The sequence below is a fragment of the Phoca vitulina genome, unplaced genomic scaffold, assembly GCF_004348235.1.
Source record: "Phoca vitulina isolate PV1807 unplaced genomic scaffold, GSC_HSeal_1.0 scaffold58, whole genome shotgun sequence".
In the NCBI taxonomy this organism is placed as follows: Eukaryota; Metazoa; Chordata; class Mammalia; order Carnivora; family Phocidae; genus Phoca; species Phoca vitulina.
The window spans coordinates 10,022,764-10,046,006 of NW_022589761.1; the positions used below are offsets into that span (position 1 = coordinate 10,022,764).

Here is a 23,243-nt window from a genome sequence, read left to right on the forward strand (position 1 = left end):
TTTCTTTCTTTCTTTCTTTCTTTCTTTCTTTCTTTCTTTCTTTCTTTCTTTCTTTCTTTCTTTCTTTTTCTTTCTTTCTTTCTTTCTTTTTCTTTCTTTCTTTCTTCCTTTTTTCTTTCTTTCTTTCTCTCTCTCTCTCTTTCTTTCTTCTTTTTTTCTTTTTGGTATTTCCTTTTTTCTCTATTTAAGGCCAACAATGTAGCAAAAGGGTGGGCTCTGGAGCCAAACTGCCTAGGTTCAAACTAAAGTCCTACCATTCACTAGTTGGGAGTCTTTGGGTAAGGAGCTTAACCTCTCGGGGCGCCTGGGTAGCTCAGTCGTTTAGCGTCTGCCTTTGGTTCAGGTCATGATCCCAGAGTCCTGGGATCATCCCCGCATCAGGCTCCCTGCTCAGCGGGGGGTCTGCTTCTCCCTCTCCCACTCCCCCTGCTTGTGTTCCCTCTCTCGCTGTCTCTCTCTGTCAAATAAATAAATAAAATCTTCAAAAAAAAATTTAAAAAAAAAAGGAGCTTAACCTCTCTATGCTTTAGTTCATCATCTGGGGTTGTTTGGATACTATGTTTGTAAGTGCTCAATAAATGTTAGGGATTAATATTTTTTGGTTGTTGTTATCCTGTCTTTGGATGTCTTGCTTTCCTTGCAGTTGTCCTTCCAGGGATGATACTGAATATATTTAACAACCAGCAAGGCACTTGTCAGAAGAGACACGGGCCTCTGACCAATCAGAACAGACATGGGCCTCCTACCAATCAGAAGAAGACAAGGGCCTCTGACCAATCAGAACAGACATGGCCTCCTACCAATCAGAAGAGACACGGGCCTCTGACTAATCAGAACAGACATGGGCCTCCAACCAATCAGAACAGAAATTGGTCTCCGACCAATTAGAACAGACAGGGGCCTCTGACTAATTAGAATGGGAGGAGGTAGAGAAGGGTCCCGTGGGGCAGGTGGTAGCTACCTGTGTGTGGGGCAGGTGGTAGCTACCTCTTTTAGTTGCTACCTCATAACATGCGTTCCAGGAGAGCCTGGGGAAGCTGAGGAAGGACTGGGAGGTGGGAAGGGAGGGCGGACTAGTGGCTTTCTTAGCAATTTGTAGGGAAGTATTTAAACATTTAAACATCACATACATCATAACCAACCACACCAGCTCAATGTCAGTAGTGTGCCCATCACTCCCTTTCCCACCCACTCCCCCATCCAGCGTGGCCCTTGCCTTGTCCATGTGGACCAGGAAGGAATCAATGAAGCCCTTCGGGGCGCTGGGGTCCAGCATTTCCCGGTGCCTCTCAATGTTCTCAGTGATAAAATCTTCCATTTCTTTAATTTTGCTGTGCACGCGAGTGTGGATGCCAGGAAAGTGTTTCAGGATGCCGGAGAGGAGTTCAAACATCTACAGGGAAGCAAGGAGGTCCCAGAGTCGGTTCTTTCTGGGCTGGCAGTGCAAGTTTGAGGTTGTACCCTGCACAGCAGAGCAATATCTGAAGGGTTTAATTCACCCCCTGGCCTTGGGGAATGTGCCTCCCAGTCGAGCAAACATGCACACACATACACATACTCAGTGGTGCGTGAACAGGTGCAGCCTGCCCCAATCACACTTACCTCTACAGGGATTTCTTCTCTCATAGGCCTCCCTTTCCTGAGGCCTATTTCCTACCTCCAGTCTGACTCATCACCTTTCGATGCCTTCTTGCATCGGTGTTAGGACAAAAAGCATCTGATTTTTGCCCAGGGTCCACCCACCCCAATTCTTGGCCCACCATGGAAACTTCGGCTTCACCTGGCCGTAGAAAGAGCTAGCAAGATCGGAGAGATCGCTCATTAAATGTAGCAACTGTAGGAATCTGGGGTCCTGGTAATTAAAGCGCTGGCCAAGAACGATGGTACAGATGATGTTAGCCATGGCGGAGTGAACGAAGAAGGTGGGATCCAGATAGGCCCCTGTGAACAGGAGTTCTATCACGGTGGGGCCCTACATGGTCCTTCTGGGAGGCTCTGACCTGGCTGGTGCCATCTTAGCTTGGTTGGTTGGTTTCTTTCTCTTTCCCTTGGGCAGACTGACTTTCGCTGGGTCTCTTATCATGCCTTTTTCTGGACATCTCGGGCTCTGTGTCTCGTGGTTTTCTTGGGCTCTGTCTGGGTCTGACTTTCTTGGTGCACCTGCATCTTTCTCTGGTCTTGTCTCTGACTCTTTGAGACTCAGCCCCTTCTTCCCTGTCCTCTCTCTTTTCATGCCCCTGTCTTCGTGGCCCCCTCCTTGGCCTTGCTGTCACTTTGTGTCTCCCCTGACTCTATTCCTCTCTTTACCCTTTTCTTTCTAAGTCCTTTCCTTACAGTTTCTGCTTCTGGATCGATCTTTGTCAGTGTCCTGGGTTTTCCCTCTGACTTGCTTTCTCTGTCTGTCTGCTTTCTCTGCCTATTTCTCTCTCCATCCCTATTTTCTTCATTCTCTTTCTCTTTTTCTGTCTCTGTCTCCTTCTCCCTTTCCCTGAACGTGTCTCTGTATCTCTCTGTCTCTGTCTCTGGGTCCTTCTGTCCCCATCTCACCCTCCCCCTGCCTGCCCGTCCATCCCCTGCCCCAGCCCCTGGGCTCACCCCGGGATTTCTGCAGCTCCTTCACCAGACACTGAGCCTCCTCCTGGATTCGCTTCTCAGTGCTCTGCTTCCCCATCCCGAAGTCCCTCATGGTGAGCTGAGAGAATTGCCGAAGGGCCTTCCAAGACTTTCCACTGGCAAAGACCACACCTGATTGATGGGGCATGGAGGGAAGGTAGGGAGGTGTCCCCTCGGCTTTTCCCCAACCCCCAACCCCGTGCCCCACTCACCTTTTCCCCTGAGAATGGGATCAATGATGGCAATGCGCCCTCGGCCAGAGAAAGCCTCAGCTTGATCCACCAGAGCCTCCTTCACTCCTTGTACCCACACAGGATGACAACAGGCCGGGGTCCCGGGTAGACTGTGAAGACATCCCCGTATTTCTTCTGCAGCTGTGGAGGTGGTGTCCAGCTCTCACTCTCTCACTCAAGAGAAGAGTCTTCCCCTTACACCTAGATCACACCCTCCAGCCTAGCCTAACGACCACCACCCGTCCCCTTCGAGTCCCTATCAAGGAAGAAGGGAGACCTGAACTCTGTGGCCTCATCCAAGCCTCCCTCATATGCCCTTGCCCCAAATGTTCTCCTCTCTCAGCTTTTCCAAGAACTCTCCCAGCTTCGAATTTTAAAAATGACAGAGACTCTGGGCGCCTGGGTGGCTCAGTTGGTTAAGCGTCTACCTTCGGCTCAGGTCATGATCCCAGGGTCCTGGGATTGAGCCCCGCATCAGGCTCCCTGCTCAGCAGGAAGTCTGCTTCTCCCTCTCCCTCTGCCCCTCCCCTGGCTCCTGCTCTTTCTGTCAAATAAATAAATAAAATCATTTAAAAAAATGACAGAGACCCCTCACATGTGAGCTCTAGTACCTCTCCCTCCCAACTCCTGTAGGACACAGCTCAAAGCCCCACATCTATCATCATAATTTCTCCCTCCAGTCTATCTTCCCTGCATTACTTCTTATAGGAATTCCAGAAACTTCTCTCATGGACATATTGAGCCAGATGGCAGATGGAGGCTGGAAGAAGACAATCCCCAAGCCGGCCTGAGAAGTCCCACCCACAGTTTGAACCCCAACTGCCTTGCTGCCTGTGAGCTCTTACCTGTCCACCCACCTCCTGCTTTCCACCCCCTTCACCCTCCCCATCTCACCGCCTGGAAGGTCTTGAGAAAGCCCTGGTGGTCTATTTGCAAAATGTTCCCCAGGAAGGGCAGAGGCCAAGGTCCTGGAGGGAGGCGGCCCTGGGAGGCTGGGTGACCCCAGAGTAGCAAGAGGCCAATAAGGACTGTGAGAAGCAGGAGGGCTGACAGTACCATGGTCCTGGCTGTGTCTGCCTTCTATCCTGCCATCCCTCTTTAAAGGGAGGCTGCTCTGTTGCTTGTCACCTTTTCTCCCCACCCCCCATGGTCTGTGTGGGCGGGTGTGCCAAAAATCTGCCTTGGGGCACCTCTTGGTAACTCTCCAGCGGCAACAGGGAGCCCAAAGGTGGCAGGTGCTGCAGAAGCCAGGAAGTTTAGCATTTCACATGGGTCCCAAAACCATTCTATTGGCCTCTGGCTGGCCCCAGGTATCTTAGCAGGCAATGCCCTTGAACCTGGAATACCTTCCTGAAGGAAGGGTAGTGGTGCCCGCAGGTGGAACATGTAGAGGGTGGTGAGGGACGGTTGCACCACAAGGATGGCTCTTGGCCAGTTTTCTTAGAGGGTGGCATTGCATCATGAGGGACTGAGAATAGCTTGAAGGCAGAATTGGTGCATCTTGTGTTCTTTGGAAACAGGGATTTGTTCTGGGCATCAAAAGAAAGTGAGATATGAAGAAAAAGACTAGGTCTGATGGAAGGCTAGCTCCATGTTGGGTGCATTTGGGGTTGCCTGATTCAACCATTCATTCATTCATTCATTCATTCCTCAACAAATATTTTGCCTTCTCAGAGCTGGCATGGCAGTGAAGAAGTTCTCACCTTCCAGAAAGATCCCTAGTGACCTGACAATAAATGGGTCTCACATAAAATAGCATGGATAGGGGATGTCAGGCTTTGGATGTTTATTTGAGTGTCAGGGGGATTGAAGGGCACTATCAGGGAATCCAAGGCACCAGTTTAGAATCATGCATCTCAGGTGGCCATGGGCCGAGGACGCCCTTACACAGAGGGAAGCAGTAGGGAGAGTCAGTGAGAATGAGGACAGCAGTGTACAGCAATGGTCTACAATGTGGGTGAACCTCAAAAATATTATGCTGAGTGAAAGAAGCCAGACACAACAGAGCACATATTGTATGATTCCATTTACATGAAATACACAGAATAAGCAAAGCCATAGAGACCAGAAGCAGACTGATGGTTGCCAGGGGCTGAGGGGAAGGGGGGATGGAGAGTGACTGCTAATGGGTATGGGGTTTAATTCTTCAGGGATGAGAATGTTTGGAACTAGATAGTGGTGGTGGTTGTACACCGTTGTGAATGAACTCAATGCCACTAAATTATACACTTTAAAATGCTTCGTTTTATGTTATATGAATTGCACCATAATTTTAAAATATATTGTGGGGGGTGGGGGTGCTGGGTGAAGAATTTGAGTTTGAGAGCCAGGGAGACAGAGTATGAATCTTGCTCCTCCACTCCCAGCCATACGACCTGGGACAACTGATGCCAGTCCTTGGCCTTTGTTTACTCATCTGTAAAATGGGCACGATCATTATACCCACCCCATGGAAATACTGGAAGGAGGATTCAAGTGAGATCGTGTTTGCACAGGTCATGGAACGCAAACAGTTGCTACAGGGAGGTGGTGGTGGTTCTGAGGAAGGGGGGAGTCACTGGGGGTAGCTGTGGCCTGAGAGGCAGAACTGAGCCAAGTCTCCTCCCTTCACTCCCAGCTTTTATATATACACCACATCCGGAACTCTGTTAACAAAGGAAAGAAAACACTTCCACGAGTCTTTACAAGAGCTGCAGAATGATGGACTGAGATGAGGTGGCAGAGAGGACTTTGCCAAGGAGGTGGCACCTAGGAGGGAAAGGATGCTGGTTGGCAGTGGGTCTCTCAGTGACAGGAAGACCCAGAGAGAGGCAAGGAGTTGTTCTCTGCAGAGATGGGGACACTTCATGATCCTGGGGTCCTTTGACCCCCTTCCCTCAGCATCCTCCATGAGCCAGAAAGCTGATCTGGTACACTGGGGGCACTTTGCCCACACCACTCTCCCGGGGTGTGAGGTCAATGTCCTCAGGGGCCACGGGGCTGGCCACAGAGAAGTTCTGGAGGATGGTGATGAAGAAGAGGAATAATTCCATGCGGGCGATGCCTTCACCAAGACAACTGCGTTTCCCTGTGGGCACAGAATATCACCAATATGGGCACGGAGCCGATGCACATCCTTTGCCCTCTCACATCCCAAATCCAGACATCTGTGTCCATTGCAACAGATTTGTATGGGATTGGCCTTTAACCTGCAATTCAGGGTGGACTTTTAGGGGGTTCCTGGGCCCTCTGAAACCAGGTGCAAACATTTAGGTGAATGGGCCTTGCACATTTTTTTCCAGGAGAGAGTTTGTAGCTACTGTTAGATTTCCAGAAGGTTCAGTGTTCCCCAGAGAATAAAGACACATTTCTGGTTGCGTGTGTGTGTGTGTGTGTGTGTCTGTCTGTCTGTCTGTCTGTCTGCCTCCACTGTGTAGGTATGTGCACATTTCTGACAACATTTTTAATGTCTTTCATTTCTAATATGGGGAGAATAGTACCCATCAAATAGGGCTATTGTGAGGTTAAAGAAATTAATATTTGTAAAAATTCTTAGACTAGCTACGTGGCCTGTACTAAGGATACTATAGGTGGTTATTGTTTTGTGTTTCTTTCTGGGTGTGTGTGGTGGGGARTGTGTGCGTCTGGGAAGAGTGTATGTGTGCTAGGGAATGCATGTGTGGAGGGGCGTGTGTGTGGTGGGAAGTGTTTGTGTGTGTGTATGTGGCATGGAGTGTGTGTGTGGGCAGTGTGTATGTGGGGGGGAGTGTGCATGTATGTGGCAGGGAGACTGTGCAGTGGGGAACGTGGCGGGGGAGTGTAGGGGGGAGGGTGTGTGGTAGGGAGTATGTGTGTGGCAGGGAACGTGGGGGGTAGTGAAGGGGGACTGTGTATGTGTGTGTGTGTGGTGGGGAGTGTGAGGGTGTGGTGGGGATTGTGAGGGTGTGGGGGGGAGTGTGTGTGGTGGAGAGTGTGTGTAGTGGAGATTGTGAAGGTGTGGGGGGAATTGTGTGGTGGGGATTGTTAGGGTGTGGGGGGATTGTGTGGTGGGGAGTGTGTGTAGTGGGGATTGTGAGGGTGTGGGGGGAGTGTGTGTGGTGGGGATTGTGAGGGTGTGGGGGGAGTGTGTGTGGGGATTGTGAGGGTGTGGGGGGAGTGTGTGTGGTGGGGAGTGTGTGTGGTGGGGATTGTGAGGGTGTGGGTGGGAGTGTGTGTGGTGGGGATTGTGAGGGTGTGGGGGGGGATTGTGTGGTGGGGATTGTGAGGGTGTGGTAGGGAGTGTGTGTGGTGAGGATTGTGAGAATGTGGGGGGAATGTGTGTGGTGGGGAGTGTGGGTGTGTGGCAGGGAGTGTGTGTGTGATAGGGGTGTGGGGGTGTATCTGACACTGTGTGTTTGTCCATCTCTGGGTTGTCATCTTATCTCAGTCTAAGAGACATGGGCTTCAAGAGTTTGGGGAAAAAACCAAACTGCACATAAAATTGTGAATGGGACTGGCGTCTGTGAGAGGGCAGTCTGTGGCTTCCAGTAGACCCTCAGATGTGTGAGAGCCCCCCAGTAGGTTATAGAGCATGGGCTTGATGACAAATGAGGACACAGGGAGTGGAAACCTCAGGCAGAGACCCTGAAAACCTCCTCCTTTACTTCAGGGGCTCTTAATCTGCAAGCTGACCACCTTGGAAAGGCCATTCCAGACATTTCCTAGACTTCTCATTGGGCCTGCGTGGAGGTTTCTGGGGGGAAGTGTCCACATCTTTTTGGCACATCAAAAGTTAGGAAATAAGAACTTAGGAATGCTCAGGGCAGGGCTTGGGGCTAGTTCTCCCGCAACTGGTTATGCAACCCAGTTCTTTCCTGAACAGCCTGAGCCTACTCTCTCCCTCCCACCCTGTCTTCTTCATCTCTGGGGCTGTCCATTGGGACACCTTTGCTATCCTTTTGGCTCTGACATCTTTTTGCCTTGGTCTGTCTTTCTTTCCTGCCGTGGTGATCTTGGCTCAGTCTTTTGCTCTGTCTGTACCTTGTCTCCTTCCTCTTTTGCTCACTTTCTTCAATTTTAAACTCCCTGTCACCGTCCATTTGCATCTGATTCCATCTGAAGCTCTCTCTCTCCCCTTTTCTGTCTCTCTCTCCTCTTCCTCACTCTATTGTCTCTGTCTCTTTCTGTCTCTATGTCCCTATGTCCCCTGTCACTGTCTCCCTCTATGTCTCTCATTGTCCCTCTCCGTGTCTCTCACTCTTTCTTTGTCTGTCTGTCTCTGTCCTTCTTGCTCTACATGTCTGCCTTGATTCTACGGTCCTTTCTCCCAAAGGATGAGGACCCTGGGCATTGGGGTTGTCTCTGGATGGGGCCAAAAGGTGGAGAATGGGGATAGAGAGAAGTCAGAGCATGTCAAGACCCTCCCTGGTTCCCCAGTGCCAGCAGGTTAAATCCAAACACCCCCCAGCTTTCATGGCCCTCCAGCTGAGCTCTTTGCCCTGGTCCCCTTTTGTAATCTACACTCCAGGCTCCCATTGTTCATCTAGTTTCTCAAATACGCCTCCACCTTCAGGCTTTGACCTTGCTGTTCCCTCTGCCTGGACCACTCTTTCTAGAGGCCGATTGATATCCATCCTTGACATCTTAGCTTAGAAGCCAGTGCTTCAGGGAAACTTCTCCTCACTGAATCAAGAGTAGTCAGTCCTTCCTATTTTGTGTTCCCGAAGCCCCTTTTAGAGCATTTATCACAATTATGATTCATTGTAATAATAATCACCGCTTCTGTGAGCACTTACTTTGTGGCAAGCAGTTCTAGGCACATTGCAAGCATTGATTAATTTAATTAGGTACTATTTTGTGGCCAAATGATAAACGCCCATCTTCCCTGCTGGACTGTAAATTTCCCGGGGCAGGAACCATGTCTCCACATGACATGTTCAGTGCATTATTTTCAGCAACCCCGTAGAGCACTGAGCTCAGAGCAGTGCTCAACAGATATTTTATACCAAGGTATAGAGAGGTTAAAATATCTTCCCACGGTCCAGCTTACCAAAATGTGCCTTTGGGACATGGTCTTACTTCTTAAGCCCCTTCTAGGGTTGCAATGAAGATGGAGCAGATTAAAGCAGGTAAAGCAACTGGCATATACCAACAGCTCAATAAGCAAAGATCTCTCCTTGATGGTCTCACAGAGGGGGTGGCACCTGCGCTCTGGGAAAGGGAGTGCAGGCCTGGCTTACCTACGGAGAAGGGGATAAAAGCTTCATTCTTCTTCAATGCCCCATTGGCATCCAGAAAGCGGTCAGGGTTGAAGACTTCTGGTTTTTCAAAGTAATGTGGATCATTGATAGCCGAGTGCAGGATGGGAAATACTTCAGTGCCCTGAGGGAGGGTCACAAGGTCAAGATATTGCCATTCCTTTCCTCAGTCCACCCCTTAAAAAACAAAAACAAAAACAAGAGGGACCTAGTGATAAAACCAGACCAAACCAAAACAAAACAAAAAATTAAAAAAATAGGTCAAGTCCAGAGATTAAGAGAACCCAGATGGGCCACACAAGAGAGATGTGGGAGCCCAGCTGGCCTCACCTTGGGAATGCTGTACCCTCTGAAGCTAGTGTCTTTGGTGACCATATGGGGCACACCAATCGGGAGGAGGTCCCCGAATCTCTGAATCTCATGGATGACTGCATCAGTGTATGGCATTTTGGCTCGGTCATCAAGGGATGGAAGGCGGTGTGGGCCAATCACCTGGTCAATCTCTTTGTGGATTCTCTCTGCACAGATGAGTGGGGACAGGGAACCTCATTTTAAAAAGACATTTCAGCAGGGACATTGCTTTCTATGGGCCAGTGAGCCAGGGAAAACATATAATAAATGGTTAGGTCATTGACACCTCTCAGAGCAACCAGCCTGGGGAGGGGGTAGAAGGGGAAGCAAGAATTCTCACCTTTTGAAATCTAATGAATGCTATGAATTCTCCCCATGGGGCACAGGTAAACACACACACACACACCACACACACACACCACAGTTTTGCATAGAATTTCAGATTAAGAACTCAAGGCTATAAGCCTGCCAAAATTCTCCCTCTAAAAAGAGTTGAAAATGAACTAATAATTATTGTGTGTGTCTTATAGATGGCACACTGTGCTAGGTCTTCAGGAATATAACAATGAAATAGATCAACAGATTAACCCGCGAACAACTGGATAAATAAATGAATACATAAATCAATCAACTTATGAATGGAAAGATTGATGAATGGAAGAGCACTAATGAATGCATGTATGTATTTATTTCTCAATATGTGAATTAATGAATCATTAATCATTGATTAATAAATGGCCCATAGACAAATGAACCTGATTAACCAACAAATCACATAAATGGATGGCTGGCTAGATCTATAGAGGAATAAGTAAGTAATTAAATTAATGAAGGAATAGGTAAATAAAGGAATGGATGGATGGATTGAATGATAAATCAATAAATCAGTGATGAATAACCGAGTGAATCAATAAATGAATAATAGATGGATGAAGGATGGAATGAAAGAATGATGGAAGGGGCGCCTGGGTGGCTCAGTGGGTTAAGCATCTGCCTTTGGCACTGGTCATGATCCGGGGAATCTCGGATCAAGTCCCACATCAGGTTCTCTGCTCAGCAGGGAGTTTGCTTCTCCCTCTGCCCCTCACCCTGCTCTGGTGCACTCTCTCTCTCTCTCAAATAAATAAAATAAAATCTTTTTTTTTTTTTTTAAAGAAAGAACGATGGAAGAATTAAGGAATGAAATCTAGTTCATAGGACAGATGGATACATGCATGAACGAATGAGCCAATGAATCAATGACAAATACTTCATTCGATTAATCACTGTTTCAAAAGATCAACAGATGAATCAATGAATCCAAATAAAGAACGGAAGTCTATGTCGTTGGATTAATCATTGATGAAAGAATCTGAGTGTACAGGTTAAGTAATAAGTAAAAGGATGGATGGGTGGGTGGATAGATGAGTCTGCCTTTAAGTGATGGGAGGAAACAGTGGGAGAACACACTCACAGATTGGTCATCCATCCACCCACAGGACTGGCTTAGTTAGGGGCTCATTCAATACCTGCAGTGGTCCTGGTGTAAGAGATGAACACCGCCTCTCTCATTCGGGAAGGACGCCAGCCCCACCCCCTTGCAGCCCCCAAAGCGGTCAGAAGATGCCCCCCTCCATGGGCTGTCCCCGCCCCCCCACCTGTGATGTGGGGGTATTTGAGCAGGAGCAGGAATCCATAGCGGAGCGTGGTGCTGGTGGTCTCCGTGCCGGCGAAGATGAGCGACAGCGCGGTGTAGATGAGGTTCCGCTGGTGGAACTCGCTGCGGGGGTCGGCCTTCTCCTGAATCCATGGGGAAGCATGGGGGCTTTGCTGCACCCTCGTCCCTCGTCCCTCCCTCGGGGCGCCCTCCCCAGCTTCTGGGTTTCTCACACCGTCTAGTCCGGTTGACATTTCTGTGCCCTCTGTGCGCCCAGCCGGGAATCCCTCTCCGTCTCTCTGCGCTCTGTCTCGGCTCCAGTGCATTTCCCATCTCTCTGCTGTGTTTGTCTGCCCCTGGCTCCCAGCCTCTTTAGGCTTCTGTGAGTCTTGTCACCTGTTGCTGTCCTTCGGTCCACGCGTCCTGCGTTCCCTGTTTCTCTCTCTCCCTCTCTCCTCCCGACTTTCTCCTTCGTCCTCTTCCCGTCATTTCCCTTTTGCGTCTCCCGTCCCTTTCCCCAATCTCCCTCCGTATCCTGCGTCCTTCCCTCCTTCTTCCCCATTTCTTTCCCCTCGCCCCTGCCTTCTTCTCACCCCCCCATCTTTTCCTCCCTTCCCGTCCCTCCCATTTCCCTTCTCCAAACCCCACTTTGTCCATGCGGATCAGGTAGGCGTCGATGAAGTCCCGGGGGGAGCTGGGGTCCAGGGTATCACGGTGCTTCTCCACAACGCGGTCAATGAAGCGGGTGATTTCCTGCAGGTTTTTGTAGACTTGCCTGTGTGTACCAGGGAAGTACTTCAAGAAGCTGTGGAAAAGCTCGAACAGCTGCGGGAGAGAAGGGGCTGTGAGGTCGACCTGGGGCTGAGCTGTGGGTCCCAGGGAGGGGAGCCCTCCTGGGCCCTAACACTTGGGGTGGGGGAGAGGCTCTCTTCTCCCTGTGTCTCTCTCTGTCTCTGTTGTCCTCTGTCTCTGTCTCCCCCTCACTGATCCTAAGTCTCCTTTGATCTGTTATTCTCCCATTTTTCTCCTTCTGCATCTTTCTCCCTCATCGTCAGGTCTTGTTTTGGTCCCTGCCCCACCCCACCTCTCCGTCTCTCTCCTTTGCGCCTCTCCTTACCTCTGTGTCTCTAATCACCCTGACCTTCTTCTTCTTCTTCTTCTTTTTTTTTTTTTTTTAAGTAATCTCTTCACCCAACGTGGGGCCCGAACTCACAACCCTGAGATCAAGAGTCCCAGGCTCCATTGACTGAGCCAGCCAGGCACCCTCTGGGCACTTCTCTTGTCTACTTCAGCCAGTTGATCTGTTTAGCTCAGACCTCTCTGACTCTTTCTACCTGCCACATCTCCCTTGCTGTGCCCAACGGTGAGAACATGATGTTTACACAAGATGAACCTACTGACTACCTAGGACTATATTTATTTTGAAACATATTTCTACTGGGTCATCTGAAGATTAATGTAATACCTAAGTTCCTGTAAAAAAATAATTGTTTTGTTCCCAAAAAATGTGGGAACAGAGAGAGTACAATGTAAAATTCTTTTAATCCCTCCTTCTAGGGATAACCATTGTTAACTCTGGTGAATCTCCTTCCAGAGTTTTCTCTCTGCGTGGTTTTCTATGGGAGGAGAAAAGTGAAATCACCTTTTGCGCTTCTCTCAAATACTCACCCTGGGCCCCATTCCAGATTTTTGGAGCAGACTCTCCAGTAGGAGGTCATGGGAATTTGTATTTGTGACAGTCCTATGCACGCATCTGACATCCATTCCTGGTTAAGAACCATAGACAGGCATAGCGCTCTTAAGTTTAATTTCTTTTCTTTTCTTTCTTTCTTTTTTTTTTTTTTAAGAGAGGGAGAGAGAAGTGGGGGAGGAGCAGAAGGCGAGGGAGAAAGAGAATCTTAAGTAGGCTCTATGCTCTGAGCGGAGCCTGAGGTGGGGTTCCATCTCACATCCCTGAGATCAGGACCTGAGCCGAAATCAAGAGTTGGAGACTTAACCAACTGAGCTACCCAGGTGCTCCTGCAGTTTAATTTTTTAAACTTAATATACAACTGGGGTATTTCCAGGTTCTTTGAGAAAGAGAAACTATACTATTTTGTTTTAAAAGTGGAGCATATTACTTTATTATCTGGGAGACATTTTAAAAAATAACAGAAAGAGGAAGGAGAAATGGCAAAAACAAAGAAATCTCATTCCTTATTTTCATGTGTCCTTTGAATTGTTTCAAGCAAGGGGCTTTGCCAAAGACAGAGGTGAAGGTTTGGAGAAATCAGGGACAGAAGAGGAGAGAGCCTGACAGTCTGACCCATATTCTGTCCCCCTGTCTCTTCATCTTTGCCTCGCCATACTAGGCTCTCCAGTCCCTGTCTCCTGTCCCTCCCTCCCGCCCCCCAGCGCTCAGTGTCCGTGGCTCAGTGTCCCTGTCCCTCTCGGTTGTCTCTGCCCCACCTTCCAGCCTGAAGCTGCATTGCTGGGCTCCCAAAGCGGATTGCCCCTCTCCCCTGCCCTAGATGCCCACCTCATGCCCACCCTCCTGCACCCTCTCCCTGACCTGGCTGGAGAAGGAGCTGATGAGCGCGAAGGACTGGTAGAACAGGTCCAGCAGCCGCAGCAATTCAGGGTCTCTGTAGCCAAAGCGTTTTCCACAGACAATGGAACAGATGACGTTAGTGGTCATGGAGTGGAAGAATAAGGTGGGGTCCTGGAGGGCTCCTAGGAGGAGGAGGCACAAGTCATGGGACACAGACTCAAACAGATGCCTTGGGAGCATTTGACTACCGCCCCATCTCTGCATATCTGCCCTCCCTCGCCCAGTGACAGTAAAGGAAAGGGGACAGGAACAGCTAACATGCACCAGCCCAGATGATGTGCCAGGCCCTATTCTAAGCCCTTCGTATATTATTTTCTTAAATTCCCACCACAACCTTGGAGGAAAGTGCCATTCTGTTATTATTTCCATCTTACAGATGGGCAGAGAGGTGGAGTAACTTGACCAGTGTTCCCCAGCTCCTCATCCCTGGGGTCATGATTCAGACCCAGGGGCTGTGCAGGTAGTCCCTCTCAGGTCTCAGCTCTGACCCTGGGAGCAGGGAGTTAAGTCCCGGGGCAGAGGGGTGCAGAGTGGATGATCAGTCAATCACATGCGCAAATTAAAAAGCTCTGCTCTCCCTATCCCTTGTCTGTCACTGCCCCTTCATCTCTTCTCTCCACCTCTAGGGCTCTCTGGTGTCCAGAGAATTGTTCTGTACTTGCTAGTTGACGTCTATATACATTCTGGTCTCCCTGACTGTGTGCCCAGGAGCAACATGTCATCAGCCTCTCTCTGCGGGTCTCACCTGTCCATCTGCTCTTGTTCCCTCAGCAGACCCTTCCCTGAACCTGTCTGTCTGCCTGTCTCATTTTCTCTGCCTTGGTTTCTTTCTGCCTGTCCCAGGCTCTTCCAGTCTCTCTCTGTCTTGGTCCCTCCATCTCTGCCTCTTTCTCCTTCCCTGTCTCTCCATCTGAGTCACTCTGTTTCTTCCGGTCTGTCTTCTTAGTCCTCTGTCCCTATTCCTCTATTGCTCCCTATGTCTCTGCCTCTGCCTCTCCCTCCCAGCCTCTACATTTATGTCTCAAAATATCTCTTATAGAAGGACCCGGACATCTTTATGTCCCCTTTCTCTTTGCCTTCTTTTTATAAGTCCTATTTTCGCCTTTGATAGATACAATTAATCCATGAGTTGGTTTCCCTGAATCCAAGTAAATAGTGTGCTAATATCTAAGTTTATGCCTTTGAGTTATTCTCGACACTATACACCCCACATCTCTTCTGCCTCCCCGTATTCCTCTCCTACTCATCTCTGTCTGTTCCTCTGCCTGATGATCTCTCGGGATCATTCTCTATCTCTACCTCTCTTTCTCTGCCCACGGGTACCCCATGCACCCTGCCTTCCCCAGGACTCACCCTGGGTTTTCCGTAGCTCCTCCACCAGACACTGAGCCTCCTCCTGAATCCGCTTCTCCATACTCCACTTCCCCATCCCGAAGTCCCTCATGGTGGCCAGAGAGAATCGGCGAAGGGTCTTCCAGCGTTCCCCATTGGCAAAGACCACACCTGGGGGTGTAGGGAAGGCATGGGTGCTGAGGAGATTGGAAGGGGACTCTGGGTCCCTCAGCACCCCCTTATCTTCCCTTCCCGGATCCATCCTCCCCAGTTCCCCTTGCCCATCATTCCCCTCCAGGTGCCTTTGAGGCCCTTACCATATTCCTGGAAGACTGCCTCTAGTATAGCAATTTTCCCCCGGCCGGAGAAGGTCTCAGCCTGGTCCACCAGGGCCTCCCGTATGGCCTTTATCCCACATAGCATGACCACAGGCCTTGGCCCCAGGTACACCGTGAAGACATCCCCGTATTTCTCTCGGAACTGTGAAGCACATCCACACCGAGGGTTGCTATTAGTCCATATGCACCGATGCGGCCATCCCAGTTGTTTAGCCATAAAGACACTTATGTATAGATTGATCTTGCTGCCCCCAAGACCCTCCACCCCAGGCTGCCTTTCCCCTTCCCAGGACCCAACAACTAAAGGATTAACCCATGACCCAGCCAGGCTCTGCATGAGTGGTGCCCTAAGCAGTACAGATGGTTACATATCTCTTACTCCTGCCCATACCTCTGAGTCTAGCCAGATCTCCCCAGCATTGAAACCGAAAGGTCATGCTCCTTGTGACCCGACATCAACCTGCTGTCTGCCTCCTGACTTTATTTCCCCACAGAACTACCCTGAACCACCCACTGGGTAGACATGAAGGGAAAACAATGGCTTCTGGGATGATCATGAAATCTGAGGAATCATAACATCAGTGTGGCCACTTGCAAAACTGCTCGGTGCTGGGGGCGCCTGGGTGGCTCAGTCGTTAGGTGTCTGCCTTCCGCTCAGGTCATGGTCCCAGGGTCCTGGGATTGAGTCCCGCTTTGGGCTCCCTGCTCTGCGGGAAGCCTGCTTCTCCCTCTCCCACTCCCCCTGCCTGTGTTCCCTCTCTCGCTGTGTCTCTCTCTGTCAAATAAATAAATAAAATCTTTAAAAAAAAAACTGAAACTAAACACATGTATACTCAGTGACCTAGCAGCCCCACCACCAGATGCACGCCCAGCAAAAATGTGCACATAGATTCACCAAAATACAAACAAGAAGATTCCTGGAAGCTCAGCAACACAGATGGAGGATAAATATATAGTGATATATTCATGCCGTGGAATACTATGTAGCAATTAAAAAGAACGGGCTCTGCAGCCAACAACATGAATGAAACTCAACAGGCATAGTGTTGAGTGAAAGCAATCAGACACAAAAGTGTCCATAGGTCATAATTCTATTTATTTATTTATTTATTTACTTTAGAGAGAGAGCATGAAGTGCAAGCAGGAGGGAGTGGGGGAGGAAGGGTAGGGCAGAGGGAGGGGGAGAGGGAGAGAGATGATCTTAAGCAAGCTCCACGCCCAGAGTGGAGCCTGACCTGGGGGGGGGGGGGTGGGTTCTATCTTACAACCTTGAGATCATCAAGAGTCTGAACCCCAAAAGACTGAGCCACCCAGGCGTCCCCGGTCATAATTCTATTTATATGAAGCCAGGATCGTGGGAGGGTGGTGACTGGAAGGGGGTTTCTGGGGACAGAATGTGTTGTTACTTATCTGTATGTCAATTACATGAGTATGCTCCTTCGAGAGAATTCACTGAGCTGAACACTTAGGGTTTGTGCACTTTTAGGGGTGATGCTAAACCTCAATAACAGTTGACTTAAAATCGTAAAAAAGTTAAGGGGCACCTGGGTGGCTCAGTCGTTAGGTGTCTGCCTTCGGCTCAGGTCATGATCCCAGGGCCCTGGGATGGAGCCCCGTGTCGGGCTCCCTGCTCCGCGGGAAGCCTGCTTCTCCCTCTCCCACTCCCCCTGCTTATGTCCCCTCTCTCGCTGTGTTTCTCTCTGTCAAATAAATAAATAAAATCTTTTTTAAAAAAAATAATAAAAATAAAAGCAAAAGGATGGCAAGGCCAAGATTCAGGAGCGTGGTCGCCATGGGGCGAGGGGTAGACAGAGGACAATGGGGCAACTGGAAGTTCCTGTTGGTCATCCAGTTCCTCTGTTGAGAAGTCAGTTCGTGGGTGTGGACAACATTATTAATAAATAAATGGATCATCAAGCAAGAAATCATGCTGGAAAGCAGTGATCCGGGACCTGGTAAATACTCCGGCGTTAGTTATTACAGCTCATTCATGGTCATTATTGCTAAGCACTCTGTGTCTGGCCTCCCGTCCTCCTCACCCCTCTTCCTCCCGACACCAGCACCGACCTGGGCCTCTTTTTTTGGCAGGAGAGGCCTATTTGATTGATGGCACCGCCCCTTTTTTTTGTTCTTCCAGCACCCGGCAGGCACCCGAGGGGTGGCTGAAGAATGAAATTCTACACCATGGCTCACACCCAGACACCTCTTCAAACCCACTTGCCTGCTCCAGAGACAGTGCCCACACACCTCAACCGAGCAGGGACACCTGATTCTCTGAGCACCATCCAGCATGCTGCACCTCCATGCCCCTTCCTCACCCCACGCCCACGCCTTTCTGGGGAGTGATCTCCAAGTACAGAGGCAGGGAGCCCCCCTCAGACCCCATCCAATCTGCATCTCACCCTGAGGAAGGATTTGAGTAAGCCACTTCTGTCCATCTGAAGAAGGTTCCCCAAGAAAGGCAGAGGACGGGGGCCTGGCGGCAGGCAGCCATAGGCCTTCGGGTGGCCCCTGGCCAGCAGAAGCAAGAGTCCCGTGAGGAGAGCAAGGAGGAGGACGCTGAGCTCCATAACTTGGTCTGGCTGCCTTCCTCCCAACTGCAGCCTTGAGCTGTGACTTTTATCCTGAACCTGCCTTCCCACCACGTTATGTAACGTCATCCCCACCCCGCCTCTCCTCTCATCAAGGCCAAGAGTGTGAACTTGAAAGAAAGAGTGGTACTGACAGACCCATACTTTCTGATTGGGCAACCCTACGTGTTGGCCAAGACAATGTGGTAACGATTCCAAAGTCCACAAGAGTGTGTGCGGCTCTCATGTTGTATTTGTCTTGCGGGCACAGGTAAGCATGCATTGTCCACTTGTGTGCATAAGCTAGCGTGTGTGTGTGTGAGATTTTATATGTGAAGCGGTGTTTGCATTGCATGAATGTGCAGATGTATTTCTGTGTATGAGTCTGCATGAGGTTGTGTATATATTTTTGCATGTGTATGGGCTTATATATATGTATTTATGTGGCTTCATATACGAGGGTGTGTTTGCATTTGGGTGTTGGTGGTGGTGTGTGTTCCTGTGCATGAGTCGGTGTGTACCCATGTGTTTGTGCATCCCCCAGTCCCTGTCTGTGGGGCCTTCAGGTGCTCCATGTCTACCTCCAACCCTCCATCCTTCACCCTCCCTTGGCAACCGCCACAGATGGGAGTGATGGGGCAACAGGACGGTGGGGGTGGGGGGGAGAGACACAGAACTGGTGAGACTCAGAGGTGCAGAGAGAGAGAGACTGAGGCCACGCAGGTACGGTGTTCAGGCCCCCCGGCTCTCTGATTGCTCTGAGCAGAGCCGGGCGCTTCTCTCTCTGCCTCCAGCTCCATAGGATGTTTCTCTGACCCTCTCTTTGTGACTGTCTCTCTCTTGCTCTCTCTCTCTGTCTCGGTGTCTCTGTTTCTGCCTTTACACTCTGAGCTCCACGAGCCCAGAGACTGGGTCCATGTTGGCTGATGTCCCCTGGGCTCCTGTCTGTCTCCATCACAGCGCCAGACCTCTGGCAAGCTCAGTCCCGTATTTTGCCCAGTGTGTGAATGAATGTGGCCACATCCACCAGTCGTGCCCTGGGCCTGGCTTTCCACTTCTCTCTGTCTCTCTCCTTCAAAAGGAAATGGGCGGGGGGGGGGGGGGGGGAGCAACCACTGATCTGTTTTTTGTCACTAGAGATTAGCTTGTACTTTTCTCAATTTTATGTGAAGGGGAGTCATGTGGTATGCACTATTTTTTGCCTGTCTTCTTTCCACTCTGTATCATTATTTTAAAGTTTGGGGTAAGCTGAATAGTGACCTCCCAAATATGTCCTTATCCTAATCCCCATAACCTGTGAATGCTACCTAATATGGTAGAAGGGATTTTGTAGATGGGATTAAATTAAAGACCGTCAAATGAGGAGTAGGCCAATGCTGTAATCACTTGGCCAATTATAAGGCAGCCAAGTACATGAATTCACCACTCATCATCACTCATTATCAGGGAAATGCCAATCAAAACTACAGTGACATATCACCTCACAGCTGTTAGGATGGATGTTATTACAAAGACAAGAAACAGGAGTGCCTGGCTGGCTCAGTTGGTGGAGCATGCGACTCTTGATCTTGGGGTTGTGAGTTTGAGCCCCACATTGGGTATAGAAATTACTTAAAAAAAAAAAAAAAGACAAGAAACAACAAGTGTTGGCGAAGGTGTGGAGAAAAGGGAATTCTTGTGTACCATTGACGAGAATGTAAGTTGGTGCAGCCAGTGTGGAAAACAGTATGGAGTTTCCTCCAAAAATTAAAATAGAACTACCCAACTAACAAATAGAACTATCCAACTAACCCAAGCAGGAGCTTGCTCTGTCCACTCCACACATCGACCTGGTATAACGGTGCATCCCTCCCCTCAGGGGCAATACTAATGGTGCAAAAAGCAAAAAAAAGAACTACCGGGGCACCTGGGTGGCTCAGTCATTAAGCGTCTGCCTTCCGCTCGGGTCATGATCCCAGGGTCCTGGGATCGAGCCCCGCATCCGGCTCCCTGCTCAGCAGGAAGCCTGCTTCTCCCTCTCCCACTCCCCCTGCTTGTGTTCCCTCTCTCAAAGTCTCTCCCTCTCTGTCAAAAAAAAAAAAAAAAAAGAACTACCATAAGATCCAACAATTGCACTTCTGGGTATTTATCTGAAGAAAATGAAAACACTAACTCCAAAAGATATCTGAACACACCACACACACACACACACCGTTTATTGCAGCATTATCTACAACAGCCAAACATGGAAGTACTCTGCCGTTGTAGGGTACTATATATTTATAGGAGTGCTATAAATGTTACTCAGGTCAAATTGGTTGATAGTGTTGTTCACTGCTACTGTATCCTGGCTGAGTTTCCACCCACTTGTTCTATAAGTTATTAAAAGAGAGGTAATCAAATCTCTGAGTATAACTGGGATTTGTCTATGTCCCCTTGCAGTTTTATTTGTTTTTGCTTAATGTATTTTGAAGCTTAGTTATCAAGCCCATACACTTTTGTGCTTCTGAGTCACCTCACATGCATGGGAGTGAGGCAAGGTCAATGCTTTATCTGAGTCTGAAAGTCAAAGCTTCACCCCATACGGCTCTAACCCAGGAGGAGAGGACTGACAATCCTGACACCTTGAATTCAGGGGTGGAACCTGGACTTTCCTAACCTTGGAGAGGTGCCACTGTGGACTTTCCTGACCAGAGGTCTTCACTCCTGCTGTGCTGTGTGATCTAGCACTGAGCTTGGGGCCTCATTCCAGCCCCAGGAGTCACTGATGGCAAGGCATGAAGGGCTTCACACAGAGTAACTCACTTAATCCTCACCCTCTCAGTTAGGTATTGCTGTTATACCCATTTTATAGATGGGGAGAGTGAAACCCAGAGAGGTTAAGACCATGCCCAAGGTAGCACAGCACTCTACAAGTATGAATCAGGTGTCAAATCCAGTCTCGTTGCAGAACATGCTATTCAACTACTTCATTCTACTGCCTTTCTGAGAGAGATGCAGAGACACAGAGACACAGAGAGAGATAGCAGGTGGTGAGAGGCAGATGGAAAAAGAGAGGGTGAGAGGCAGAAGAGGACAGTAAATTCTGGGGAAAAGGGATTCTTTGGAAAAATAATCAAGGGAGAGACTGGATTGAACAAAGACAAACTGGTTCCTTTCTTGCAGGACTTCTCAGGGCCTTTAGAATGCTAATTTGCACTAATGACCCAGCAAAAGGGGAGGAGGGTTGACAGCAGCTGTTCAGCACATCTGACTTCATTTTTTTCTTTCTTTCCCTCCTTTTTTTTTTTTTTTTTTTTTTTAAGACCCATCCCCACCTCCAGATCTAGGGCTAGGCTCTGAGGGGACACACTCTAGGAAGCGCTCATGTGTCAGAAGAAAGCACTAATCAGACAGACTCAGTCTCAAACCTCAGCTTCACCCTGTACTTGTCATGCCAAAGACACCTGGGCAAGTGTCTGCTTCTCGAGAGTCTCAGGTTGCGTCCTGGAGAGTGTGGGTACCTAGCCCATGGGGTCACTATGAAGGTGGAGATGAGACCCGATACACACGGCCTGGCACGTAGTAAGTGCTCGGTGAATGCACAGTGGCCACAGGAGAGACCCAGAGGCCCAGAGGCCAAGGCTAAAGGGAGTAGAGGCTCAGACAGACCCAGAAGGAGGGACTCATGATTGACCAAGACAGCAAGAGAGTGAGAAATCGAAGGTGAGACAGCGAGACACACGACAATTACTCATTCATTCAACAAACATTCATCAGTGTGTGCCAGGCCCTACTCTAGGCACCGGGGAGGCAGCAGGGACAAGACAGGTAAATACCTGGCTTTCACAGAGCTAACATGCTAGTGGTGGAGACAGACGACAAGGAGATAGAAATAAATACAGAGTAATTCAGAGTGACAGGGTGATATTCGGGCATCGTGCCCTCAGTTGTCTTTCCTGGCTGTTTCCACTCCAGTGCTCATTGTGGTCGGTCAGCGGCTGCGGGTGCTGAGACGAAGGTAGTGTGAGCCTCTCCTTGGAGGGCAGCAAGTCTCACTATCCGGGCAGGAGGCAAAGGATGGAACCCTGATACCTGAGGCTGTGAAGGGAAAGATGGGGCCAAGGGGCAGGCGGAGAGATGACGAGATGGCCAGAGAGACACAGGAGCACAGAGACTGAGGACCCGAAGACAGACAGACTCATGGAGACCTGAAGTCTCACTGAGAGGCAGAACAGGAAAGACATGGGTGCTGAAAGACTAGTGATGGGCTGAGGGATTAGGCAGGGGCTGAGGGACTAGTGAGGGACTGAGGGACTAGTGAGGGTCAAGGGAAGCTAGTGAGGGGCTGAGGGACTAGAGAGGGGCAAGGGAAGCTAATGAGGGGCAAAGAGAGTGAGGGGGGAGCTGAGGCAATGAGAGTTAGGAGCCAGGCTGAAAGGCTGAGAGAAAGGCCAATGCATCATGGCCCAGTGATTAACTTGGGTTCAAGTCCCAGCCCCAGCACTTTCTATATGACAGCTGGAGGGTTACTTAGCCTCTCTGTGCCTCTTTCCTCACCTGTGAAATGGTATAATTATGCTCATTCCCCACCCCCTAGGGATGCTGTGAGATTTCAGGCAGTTATATGTGTAAAGCACTTAGATCCTGGCACATAGTATGTGCTCGCTGAACATTTGTTTTTCTGCTAAAAGCCAATTCATTCGACAAGAAGTTTGCTACAAATCCTCTTTTGCCCATTTACACATCCCAATGCACTATGGTGCCATGGGGGCTCTTAGGATAATGGGTTTATTTATTTATTTATTTATTTATTTATTTATTTGACAAAGAGAGACACAGCGAGAGAGGGAACACAAGCAGGGGGAGGGGGAGAGGGAGAAGCAGGCTTCCTGCCAAGCAGGGAGCCCGATGTGGGGTTCGATCCCAGGACCCTGGGATTGTGACCTGAGTCAAAGGCAGACACTTAACTGCTGAGCCAGCCAGGCGCCCCTTAGGATAATGTTTTTAACTGCGTAAAATCGAATTCATGAAATAAGCCAGACATAAAAGGTCACAAATTGCCTATGATTCCGTTAATATGAAATGTGCAGAATAGGCAAATCCATAGACACAGAAAGCAAATCTGTCTTTGCCGGGTACTGAAGGAAGAGGAATGGGGAGTGACTGCCTAATGCTAATGTTTTCCTTTTGGGGTGATGAAAAAAGTTCTGGAACTAGCTAGTGGTGTGGTTGTACAATATCGTGCATGTACTTAATGCCACTGAACTATATAATTTCAAATAGTTAAAATAGTAAATCTTATGTGTATTTTACCACAATTAAAAAAATTAATTCGTAGGATTCCCACAAAAATGAATTTTATTGAAAGTTATCAGATTTTATTGATTTTCTTAAAGATTTTGTT

General features: G+C 49.2%; 2 protein-coding genes across 2 annotated transcripts in view; both read right to left on the reverse strand.

Moving 5' to 3' along the window:
- LOC116623227 (cytochrome P450 2B4-like) overlaps positions 1-3,905 on the reverse strand; it is a 10,783-nt gene extending 6,878 nt beyond the window's left edge. The window contains 6 exon segments of the mRNA XM_032390167.1: positions 1,217-1,393; positions 1,781-1,941; positions 2,596-2,745; positions 2,826-2,918; positions 2,921-2,987; positions 3,741-3,905. Coding sequence (XP_032246058.1) covers positions 1,217-1,393; positions 1,781-1,941; positions 2,596-2,745; positions 2,826-2,918; positions 2,921-2,987; positions 3,741-3,905 — 813 coding nt within the window.
- Positions 3,906-4,609: 704 nt separating this feature from the next.
- Positions 4,610-17,878, reverse strand: LOC116623394 (cytochrome P450 2B11). The gene is made up of 9 exons (XM_032390550.1): positions 17,711-17,878; positions 15,288-15,450; positions 14,992-15,141; positions 13,600-13,760; positions 11,697-11,873; positions 11,050-11,191; positions 9,392-9,579; positions 9,044-9,185; positions 4,610-5,913 (listed from the first exon to the last, which is right to left on the reverse strand). Exons 1-9 carry the CDS (start codon positions 17,876-17,878, stop codon positions 5,723-5,725), a joined length of 1,482 nt encoding a protein of 493 aa, XP_032246441.1. The 3' UTR covers positions 4,610-5,722.
- Between the last annotated feature and the right edge of the window lie 5,365 nt (positions 17,879-23,243).

Coding starts and splice junctions, on each gene's coding strand:
- LOC116623394 (XM_032390550.1), bottom strand. CDS start 17,878: ATGGAGCTCAGCGTCCTCCTCCTTGCTCTCCTCACGGGACTCTTGCTT. Junction 9,580..11,049: donor CAAATACCCCCACATCACAG/GTGGGGGGGCGG, acceptor TCATCTGTGCAG/AGAGAATCCACAAAGAGATT. Junction 9,186..9,391: donor GAGGGTACAGCATTCCCAAG/GTGAGGCCAGCT, acceptor ACCCTCCCTCAG/GGCACTGAAGTATTTCCCAT.